An 11,599-nucleotide genomic window follows, 5' to 3' on the forward strand; every position below is an offset into this window, starting at 1 on the left:
CCGCCCCCGGCCGTGCCGAGGGACCTGCCGGGAGCGTAGGGGCCATGCCGCCCGGGCCCCGGGCCTGCCCTGCTCCGCGCCGGGATGGTGAACCTGGCGGCCATGGTGTGGCGCCGGCTTCTGCGGAAGAGGTGGGTGCTCGCCCTGGTCTTCGGGCTCTCGCTCGTCTACTTCCTCAGCAGCACCTTCAAGCAGGTCAGTGGCGCCCGCCCTGCATCCCTCCCCGCGTTTAGCTCCCTGTCGCCCAGCCGTTTATGTATCCGAGAGTCGGGAGAGGAGGTCTCAGGACCGGCCAAGGAACCTGTCCAGACTGATGGTCCCGGGGGCGGGGAGGCGTTGCTAGGCCCTGGCTGGAGCTGGGATTCGAACTGGTGCTCTGGGTCCTTCAGCTGGGTTTATTAACGCCCGCGTGCTTTCCACCTGCCAGGCCTCGTGCTGAGGTCGGGGTGCACCCTCCCTGCATCCTCACTGCAGTCCCGGGATAGGTGGCATACACCTGTGATGGGTCGTGGGGAGGAGCAAGGAAGATCGCAGAGTTGGAGATGCCCGGTCAGGAAGCGGCCAAGGCGCCAGTGTTTAATCTGGTGAGCTCTGTAATCCACCTGGGGGACTCGAACCCACGCGCTGCTCCCTTCCTGTCCATAATTTGGTGGGTGGAATTTTCTTTTTTTTCCCCTTCCCTCACTTTTTCGTTTTCTTCCTCGTGAGAATTTCCGAGAGAAATGGCTGTGAGTTTGTCGAGAAATAACACACAAGATTGTTCAGAAGTTCAGCCGGAGAGCTTGGGTTTTTGTAAACGGTGCACGTGTGCGAGGGTGTTCCAGGGACAGCCCTGCCATGTTAAGCTGTTACAGCTGTCCTGATGTAGTTACTGAAAGCGCCTCTTTTTATGCTCAAAGGTCAAGTTAATAAATAAGATCAATAAAGGAATGGGACATAGGTAAAGCCGTGTGGCTTTCCTGCTTAGTGGATGGGCAGGAAGGCAGGGAATTTATTCCACTTCAGGCAGAAGGACTGAGCATTGGAAGTTTTTGTTTTTGTTTTTTTTTTCTTCCTTTTTTGAGTGATTTTTGCCATAGGGTGGGTGCACTCACCCAAGAGACAGAAATCACCCCCTTGCAGTAAGGATGGCCATGCAGCAGTCCCTTCTCCATTCTCCTCTTGGGATCTTGGGCACGCACGCACATATGCCTGGAATGAGTTTCAATCCTCTGGGTCCAGAACTCGAACTGTAGTCAGCTACATGGGAGTTCAGTGCCTTAACCAGCTTGCTAGCCCCTAGAAGCTACTTAATTTATTTATAAAAGAACGATTTAATTTGACCAGAGAGGGACAGAGAGAAGAGAGTAAGAGAAAGCAAGCAAGCAAGCCTCCAGGTCTGGGACTCGAACTACAGTCGGCTATGCGGGAGTCTAACGTCCTTAACCACCAGGCCACCTGCCACCCAGAAGCTGCTTTTATTACCCTGGTTGTGTGGGCAATCTTGTGAACTCTGTGGCTTCTCTGACTTCTGCCACCTCAGTCACATGTAGTCCCCTGTCCGGTGGACCTCTGGTGTCCTGGTGCTCCAGGTCTCAGCGTTTTGCTGGGCTCTCTGCCTCACCCAGGTGATCTGGGTCGGGGTGTGTGTGCGTGGGGTGGGGGCGGGGGGAGCAGACTTTAAATCCCGTCTGTAGGCTGTTATCCCAGTTCATGATTCCAGCTTACACCTGTCCAGAAAGCCAAAGATTCTTTCAGCTTTTTCCTTATGCGTATTTGACATCTCTTTCTTTTTGTGGTAAAATACTTAAGACATAAAATTTACCACCTTACCCATTTTCTTTTTTTTGAGTTTATGGTATAGGGCACATGCATTTGCCAGAGAGAGAGAGAGAAAGAGGGAACTCACCTCCCTCCCCACCAAGGCTACACAATCTCTCGTACTCCATTCTCCTCTCAGGATTTCGGACATGTGGATGCACACAGGCCGGTGTAGATTTCAAGCTGCTGGATCGAGGACTTGAACGTCACAGTCAGCCATATGGGATCCACCTTCTTACCCACCCCACGACCTGGCTGCCCTGGCACCTTATCCATTTTTAAGTGTTCAGCTCCGTGGTAGTAAATACGTCCATAAGGTGCAGTTATCATCTTCCCAACTCTTTATCCTTTGAACACAGAAACTCTAGGGACCAGCAGGTGGCGTGGTGTTTAAAGGTGCCGGATTCCCACATGGCTGACCATGGTTCAAATCCTGGACCTGGCAGCCTGCCAGTTCCCCTTTCTCTCTCTCTGGTCAAATTAAAAAATAAAAATTCTTAAAAAAGTAGAAACTCTGTACCCATCAGGCACTAACTCGCTATTCCCTCTTTCACCCAGCACCAGGCAGCCCCCTCCTCACTTTCTACTTGATGTCTCTGCTTGATTGTGTCGTAGGCTTTTCATACTGGGCCAGAACAACTCTGGGTTCTCCTTCACCTACACCTGCTCCTCCCCCAGGCTTCCCAGTCTACTAAGTGGCATTGTTGTCCACCAGGTCATTTAAGCCACAAAGGCTGCTTCTCTCCGTCCCCTGTATCCAAAACACTGGCTCTGCCTCCACGGTGTAACAGGAGAAACTTCATTTCTCCCAGTTGTCAACTACTGCCATCCTAGGTCAAGCCACTGTCATCTCTGGTCTGGACCATTGCAGTAGCTGAACACTCTTATCCAGCAGTGATGGCGATAATCCTGTTTTGTCCTTAAAGAATTCTTTTTTAACTTTATTTGTTTATCTTATTTGACAGGGGATGGGGGGGCAGCAGCGGGTGGGGGTGGGGAGGGGAGCCACCAGGACTCAAACTGTGGTCGGCCATGTGGGAGTCCAGCGCTCTTAACCACCACAGCACCTGCCAGACCTGGTGATAATCTTAATATAGATTGGCTCAGGTACCCTGCCCCCCAGTATATCATTCTTAGGGTGCCTGTTAACTCTGATAAAACTCCAGATTCCATTGTAGGATCTCTGCACGGTTGAATCCTTTTTGTCATTTCAGATTAGCTGTTATTGTCTCATGCTAGACCTGGTGATTTGATGAAAATTATTTCAGCTTCTTGCTCGTAAACCTGCTTTATTTTCTTTGCCGTAGAAATCACTAACTGAAGGTTTCTTGTTCATTTGCCTGTTTATCTGTCTCACCTCACTCTCGGTTTTAGTATATAATTTTCTTGAGAACAAGGGGTTTGTTTGTCTTCTTCATAGACTCCCAGCTCTTAAAATACTGCCAGGCACTTCATGGGAATTGGTTGAACAAACAAGTGAGTCTTTTTTTTTTTTTTTAAAGAGATTTTTTTGCTGTAGGGCAGGTTAACTCATTGGAGAGAGAGAGAGAGAGACAGCAAAAAAAATCGTCCCCCAGAGGATGGCCACTTCACATTCCCCTCATCTGTAGTCTCTCAGGATTTGGGCATGCACGCACATGTTCACTGTATGAGGTTTAAGCCACCAGGTCTGGGACTCCAACTGTGGTCCAGTACACGGGAGACCAGCGATGTAACCATTACGCCATCTGCTGGTCTCAAGTGAGTGTTTTGCATTAGGATTTATTTTCCTTAGTTTTTGCCATAGGGCGTTTGTGTTCTCCAGAGACAGAGGAGATGTGAGAAATCACTTCCCAGAGTGGATGGCCACATGGCGGTCCCTTCTCTATTCTCCTCTTGGGATTTTTGGACATGCACCAGTGTGGTTTTCAAGCTGCCAGGTCTGAGACTTGAATCACGCAGTCAGCCATGTGGGATCCAGCTGCCTTAACCTCGACACCACCTGCTTTGATATTGTATGAAGAATCTTCCAAACCAAGTGTTAAATCATTGTCTAGCAAATGTCACCCTCTCCATTCCACTCATTTCCATCAGAGGAATGCCTTTCTTGTCCTTTTCTGGGGGCTCGATTGGGACTGACTTTGGCCCAAGGGATGCTAGTGGACATGATCTAAGCACAAGTTTACCATGGGCGGCCTGGCTGCTTTTCATGCTCCTGCCTTCCACTGTGAGAAGAACCTGCCTCATATAGCTGTTGATCCAGGGAAGATGAGAAACACATGAAGCATATGTGAGTTCGTCTTGCCAAATTCAGCTGAGTCCCACTTACATCAGCCAAACCCCAGCCAACTGGCAGATGCTGCAGTGAGAAATAAAAGAATATTGTTTCGTGCTGCTGAGTTTTGGGATAGTTTCTTATGCAGCATTGTTGTGGCAATAGCTAACCAATACAAACGTGAATTCCTTTCCGTGTGTTTGCCTTCTTTTATGCCTTCACCAACACTTTTTTTTCAGCTATTTTATGGATTTATTCTTAATATTTGATTTTGATTAGTTCTGCTACAGGACACAGGTGCTCACCAGAGAGAGTGCAAAGGGAAAGTGAGAACTCACCCCCTGGGAGGATAATAACCACATTACAATCTCTTCTCCAGTCTCCTCTCAGGAGTGTAGGCGTGCATGCACACATGCCTGGCGTGATTTTTAAGACTCCAACCACGCAGTTGGCCATGTGAAATCCAGCATCTTAGCCTCCACACCACGTGCTGGCCTGTTGCTGTTTCGTTATATATTGCCTCGTATCATATCCTTTGACTGTTTGTCTGTTAGGTATCTTTTCATCGCTTTGTAGGAATTCTTTACGTCTAGGGTATCACTGCTTTGTGAAGGCTCTGATCGGAAATCTGATTCAGGTCTACCTGATTGTAAAGCCAGCAGTGTTTTTTTTTTTCCTTCCTTTTTCTTTGAGAGATTTTTGCTATGTGTGGGAGTCCAGTGACATAACCTTTACACCATCTGCTTGTCCTGGGAAATCTTGTACATTGTAATTCCATTTTTTAAAATGCTGTGTAAGCAGAATCATGCCCTGCACCTTACCCACCTCACCTCTGTCAGTGGTTACGAATTAAGAATGCTGGCTTGGGACCAGCCGATGGCATAAGGGTTGTATCGCTGGACTCCCACCTAGTCGACTGTGGTTTGAGATCCAAACTTGGTGGCCTAAACTCACACTGGGCTCCTGTGCGTGTGTGCCCAAAATCCCGAGAGGAAAATGGAGGAGAACGGACTGTGGTGTGGCTATGTCCCCCCTCGGGGGATGGTGATTTCTTGCTTTCTGTGTCTCTGGCGAGTGCACATGCCCTGTGGCAAAAATATCTCTTAAAAAAGATATATGAGATTTCATATAAATCCTTTCTTCTGGCTTCTCATGAAAAACCAGATTTGTCAGCCCTGGTTGTACCTTCTGGTCTAGCAACAGTTGGGGGGGTGGCGCGGGTGCTGAGCCGCGTCCTTTAGGTCGGGCGTAAAGGCCACTGGGCCATTCACCGTCACATGATGTTCTTCCTGCCTGAGGGGGTCGTCAGGGTTCTTCAGAAGCAGTGGGCCACCCTCAAGCCAACTCTCAGCCTCTTTGAAGGCAGGGAGCCCATGTGGCCTGCCTGGGCTAATACAGTGTGAGCTGCCACTTCCAGGCAGAAACTGGGTGGTGCTTGTCCCCTTCTCCCTGCCACAGCGATCTGATGGCCTGGGTCGAGAGGGCGCCTCCTTCAGATGGAGACACAAGGAACCTCTCTGCTCGCTCACGTTAGGCTTGGAGCATGAGCAAGAAATCCTCTTGTATTTTGTTAGGCCACCAAGGTTTAGTGTTCTAGAATAACCTAGCCCATCATCTGCGACAGTGTGGTCTGTGGACCCCCAAGGGTCCTGGAGACCCTTTCAGGGGGGTCTGTCTACAAGGTCAGAATTATTTTCAAAATAACTCAGAAGTGCTATTTCCTTTTTTCGTTGTGTTGACAGTTTCACTGATGGTGCAAAAGTAATGGTGGGTAAAAGGGACCTTAGCACGGATCAAAGCAGGGGCACCAGATTAGTGTTAGCAGTCCTTATGTCCTTCACTGCTTTGCTCACAGTTAAAAAACTAATTTAATGGGGCCACCAGATGTTGGGGTGGTTAAGGTGCTGGGCTCCCACATGGCCGACTGCAGTTCAAGTCCTGGGCCTGGTGACTTGCTTTAATACTTTCCTTCTCTCTCTCTGTCTCTCTGTGGTGAATGCATGTGTCCTATGGCAAATTATTAAGAATAATAATGATAAAACTAAATGAATGATTATTTTAATTAAAAACTAATTGTACTTAAGAATGAAGCAGTGAAAATGATTAATTTCTTTAAGTATTTAACCTTGAGTGCATATTTTTTGTGCGTGATGAATGGGCAGTATGCAGATCAAGCACATTTCTGTTCTCTAAGATACGATAGTTGTCTTGAGGAAGAGCTCTTGGCAACTGAGCTGTTGCAAGTTTGAACTAGCCACTTTTTTCATGGAACACCATTTTTACTTGAAAGAACAACTGATAAACTATAGTTATTCAGATTTGGTAGACATTTTCATGAAAGTAAATGAAGTGAGCCTGTTACTTCACCGAAAACATCTGACATTATTTGTTGCCAGAGATAAAAATGAAGCTTTCGAGTGAAAATTAGAATTTTGGAAAATGTGTATCTGTTACTTTGGGCTTGGTAACTTCCCAACACTTAAAGACTTTTCCATTAGCTCAGTGGTGATATTAACAAATGTGATTTTTAAAAATATATTATGTAATGAAAATGTGTCAACATTTGGAAGATCTGCATAAGATCTGTTCGAAGTGCAAGACAGACTCATGAATTTTATTGTAACAGTGTATGAAAAATTCATTGATAACGTTTTCAGATTCCACATTTTGCAGAACTTTTTTTTTGGGTAACAGTTTTATGGAGATGTGCTTCATATACCATACAGCTCACTGTTTTAATTTTTTTTTTTTTTGCCAGAGGGTGTGTGCACTCAACCAGAAAGAGGGAGAGAGCACCCACCAATGGTTGTGGTCACACTGCAATCCTGTCTCCTCCATTTCTCCATCAGGATTTTTGCACTCTCGCTCATCCTTCCTCCTTCCCACGTGTGCGCGCACACACACACACACACACACACACACACAGGCTCTCAGCATACTTCCCACTGTGGCTGAGATTCGAACTTATAGTTGGTCATATGGGATCCAGCCCCTGATATTGACCACTAAGCCATGAGGCTATCCCTGAACGCACCCTTCTGAAGTGTACAGCTCAGCTCTGGCTTTTTAAGTTTTTTTTACCATAGGGTGTCTGCATTCGCTGGAGAGAGAGAAGGAAAACAGATATCTGGCCCCTAGGGGGTGGCCATGCCACAGTCACTTCTTCCCCTGAGATTTTGGGCACGCATGCACAGACATGCACCAGGCATGATTTTTCAAGCTGCCAGTCTAGGACTTGAACTACGGTCAGCCATGTGGAAGTCCAGCATCTTAACCACTACACCAACCTGCTGGCCTCACAGCTCTGACTTTTACTATATTCGCAGTAGGTTGACCATCAGCATGGTCTTATTTTAGACGTTTTCATCATCTTTCTACTCCTGTCCCCTAGCTGTGCACATTCACTCTTCTACTTTCTGTCTCAATCGTGTTGCCTAGTCTGGATATTTCATGTAAACAGAATCATACAATATGGAGTCTTATGTGACTGGCTTTTTTCATTTACCATAATGTTTTCAAGAGTCATCTGTGTTGTAGCATGTATCAGTACTTCATTTTTATATCTGAATAATATTTAATGATATGCATCAAACATACTTTGTTTATCCATTCATCATTGATGGACATTTGGGTTGTTTCTGCCGTTGGCTATTATGAATAATGCTATGAACATTCATTTACAAGTTTTTATGTCGACATGTTTTCACTTCTCTTGGGACTGTATAACGAGGAATGGACTCCCTAGGCCTGACACTAATTCTGTGTTTAACTTCAGTTTTGAGGAATCACATGACTGTTTCCCAAAGTGGCTACACCAGGTGCAACGAACTTCTAAGAAACTACATGTGTCAAGTTTGGCTGTAATATTTGGTGTCAAGTATGGTATAGTATTATCTATAATTATCTGCAAAAGCTATTAAAATCCACCTCCCCATCCAACTATATATGTGTGTGAAGTAGATTTGCTTCAACCCAAACTATATACTGCAACAGATTGAATGCAGAGCTATTTCATGGATGTGAGAATCCAGCCGTCTTCCATATAGCTAGATATTTTAAAAGGTGCAGAAATATAAAAATGTAGTCTTTCTCATTGATTTTTTTTTCAAAAAAATTTTTCCCATAAAAAGAGAACATACAAATTAACTTATTATTTTAAAATAAATAATTGATTTAAGATAACTATTTCTGCTTATGTTTTAGCTTTTAAAAAAATTTGCCAGAGGACATGTGTACTTACCACAGATGCAATGGGGGAGTGGGGCAGTCCTGCCCCAGTGGGATGTGGTCACCCCCACAATGCCTTTTCCTCCATCTTGTTGAGATATGGGACATGCTTGCATACATGCCTGGTGTTTTGCTTTGTTTTAAGTTTTTGCTGTAGGGTACGTGCACTCCCCAGAGAGAGACAGAGAGAGGGAAAGTAAGAAATCATCCCCTAGTGATTGGGGGATGCCACAATCCCTTCTTTTCCATTTTCCTCTTGGGATTTTGGGCACACATGCACCTGTTCCTGGTGTGAGGTTTTTTTTTGGAGAGGTTTTTGCTATAGGGCACGCACACTCGCCAGAAATACAAGAGACAGAGAGACAAAAAGTGAGAAATCACCCCCCGGGGGGGATGGCCACGCTGCAGTCCCTTCTCCATTCTCCTCTCGAGATCTTGGGTACGCACGCCCATGCACTTGGCATGAGTTTAAGCCACCGGGTCCAGGACTTGAACCACAGTCGACTACATGGGAGTCCAGCAACGTAGCCATTCCACCATCTGCTGGTCTCTCCTGGTGTGATTTTTAAGCTGCCAGATCCAGGACTCAAATTGCGGTCAGCCATGTGGGAATCCAGCGCCTTAACCACCACACCACCTGTTGGTCCCACTGCCTGGTATGTTTTCCAAGCCACTAGTTCCAGGACTTTGAGTTCCATGGTTGGCCATGTGGGATCTGGCACAAGACTGTGAGACTCTTAATTTTTAATAAGTATCAATAGCTATAACTTATATAAACACGTATGTTGGCCTCCGCAGTAATTTTTAAGAGTGTGAAGCGTCTCGGGACCAAAGTGTTGAGTGCTGCTGCTCTAGCCCACCCTCTGCTGCTCTCTCATGTTTGAGTTGTTGCCCTTGTGTTGTTCTTTGGCTTCAGGTTTGATCATCTCCCACTCACTAGCTGTGTGCCTGGAGGCCAGTTTGCATCATCTAGCCCAACCTTAGACTCTGTCCATAATATGGAGATGATAAGGAGTGTACGGGATGGGGGCTTTTACTATTGAGAAGAGCTGTGTAGACATTGAAGCTCCATCAACTCTGCTTCAGTGAGACAGTGAACTCACAGAGCAGATGTGGTGGCTTTTTACCTAGTTGATTATCCTTTGTTGCTTTGAATTCTCCTTTTTTTTTTTTTTTTTTTGGTGTGTGTGTGTGAGTGAGTTAATGCTTCAGGGGATACTTTAAGTTGTAGAGATGGGAATGTAGGAGAAATCAGTTACCAAGATGGGCATGCTTTTGGGAGAGGTTGGAATGGTGAAAGGTGCCAGGTGCCTTGGGCGTGTCTTTCACAGGTGTTTAGGCATTGTCTGCTGTGTGCGAGGCACTGTTCTGCTGGGTGATAGTAAGTGGGAGACCAGATGAATGAAATCTCTGCTCTCTGAAAGCCTGTATTCTGCTAGGGGGTAAGGAGCAGTAAGCAAAATAATTTCAGATAATGATTTATGAAATGAAAACCAAGCAGGAAGACATGACAGAGTGGCAGGGCAGGTCTAACTCTGTGTGGGACATTTGCTTTGAGATGAAAGAAATCACAGTCTGGGAGTTGGAAGAGTTTTTGGAGATCATGGAACAAAATAGCCTCGTACTTGTTCAAGTGATGCCGCTCCTGGAAGTTCCAGTCTATTTACATAACTCCTTGAAAATTATTGACATGTTCCGCTTTGAAGTAATTAAGTATGTAAATTGGTGCCAAGTTAGAGAATATCTGAAATGAAGTGTAATAAATCATAAGAGAGAGCCACTAATCTGGTTTTTGTTTTGTTTGCCACCGATTACCAAGGTACTTCAGACTTTTTTTTTTTTTTTTTTTTAAGAGAGAGAGATTTTTACGACAGAGTACGTGTGCTTGCCAGAGAGACAGAAAATGAGAAATCACCCCCTGGGGAGTATGGCCACGCTTCATTCCCTTCTCCTCCAGTCTTCTCTCTGGATTCTGGGCACACATGCACATGTACCCAGCATGAGTTTCAGTCCACCAGGTCTGGGACTCTTAACTGCGGTTGGCCATATGGAGAGTTCAGCAATGTAACTGTTATGCCGTCTGCTGGTCCTGGTGCTTATATTTTTCAGAAAGTTTATAAAGTACTGTTGAGGAGAGGAACATTTACACACAATCTCATCAGCCAGAGGGATCTAGCTCCTATTTCTATTTGGGTATATTTTCTTACTGTCTTTTTTTTTTTTTTTTTAAGAATTACTTAACTTTATTTATATATTTGTATGTATGTGCGTATGTATGTAAATAAAACCAGAGAGGAATAGAGAGAGAGAAGGTGAGAGAGCAAGCTGCCAGGTCTGGGACTCTCAAACCGCAGTTGGCCGTGTGGGAGTCCAGGGCCCTTAAGCACTACATCCACCTGCCGGCCCCTCTTACTGTCTTTTTAAATACTGTTTGTTCATATAATTGTGGCATATTTTTTCTTCCCATTAACATATAAGTATTTCCCACATCTTTGAAAACTCTTTAGAAATAAAATTTTTTTAAGAAAACGGGGGTGGGGAGGGAATGTTGGCGTGGAGATTAAGGCGACTCTATCTCATGCGACCAGCAGCATGGTTCTAGTTCAAGAGCCACTGGCTTGAAAAACATGCTGGTGTACATGTGTGAGTGCCCAAAATTCCAGGAGTGTAATGAGGGAGAAAGGATTGCTGCAGGACCCTCTCCCCAGGATATACTTTCTTACCCCCTTTCTTGCCTCTGGTGAGTGCACACACCCTGTTGCAAATTAAGAAAAGTTGGAGCCATTAGGTGGTGTAGTGGTTGGGGCGTTGGACTGCCAGATGGTCAACCACAATTTGAATCCTGGACCCAGTGGTTCGTGTACATACCTGCCCCAAATCCCAGGAGGATAATGGAGGAGGGATTGCAGCATGGCCATCCCTCCGGGGGGTGATTTCTCACTTTCCCTTTCTCTGTCTCGCTCTGCTGAGCACATGTGTCCTGTGCAGAAACCTTAATTTTTTTTTTTTAATTTAATTCTTGCCAGAGGGTGCGTGCACTTGCCAGAGGAGACAGAAAGAGAGAGAACCTCTCTCTCTAATTCCCTGTGGAATTCCTACGTCACCATTCATTTTCCTCCATTTCTCTATCCCATCAGGATTTGGGGCATGCACACACACGCCCAGCGTGCGTTTCAAGCCACTGGGGCCAGGATTTGAACCATAATCACGTAGGACTGAGCTCCTAGTGCACAGCACTTAACTACTGCCCTACAGGGCCAGGCCTGAGTATAATTTTTATAACAAAGTGCTTTTTTTTTTGGGGGGGGGGGGGGGGGG

At 45.8% G+C, this 11,599-nt stretch overlaps 1 protein-coding gene across 4 annotated transcripts in view; it reads left to right on the forward strand.

Moving 5' to 3' along the window:
- Positions 1-6: 6 nt before the first annotated feature.
- Positions 7-11,599, forward strand: part of SPRING1 (SREBF pathway regulator in golgi 1) — a 27,067-nt gene continuing 15,474 nt past the window's right edge. For 2 of the 4 annotated variants that reach the window (XM_006151575.2, XM_006151577.2), the window contains exon 1: positions 7-195. In XM_006151575.2, the coding sequence (XP_006151637.1) occupies positions 85-195 (111 nt within the window). In that variant the 5' untranslated portion in view covers positions 7-84. Of the gene's footprint in view, positions 196-527; positions 585-11,599 lie in introns of those variants that run through there. The other 2 variants (XM_006151576.2, XM_027773091.1) reach the window with 2 other exon arrangements.

Source organism: Tupaia chinensis, unplaced genomic scaffold (genome assembly GCF_000334495.1).
Source record: "Tupaia chinensis unplaced genomic scaffold, TupChi_1.0 Scaffold000320_1, whole genome shotgun sequence".
Classification (NCBI taxonomy): Eukaryota; Metazoa; Chordata; class Mammalia; order Scandentia; family Tupaiidae; genus Tupaia; species Tupaia belangeri.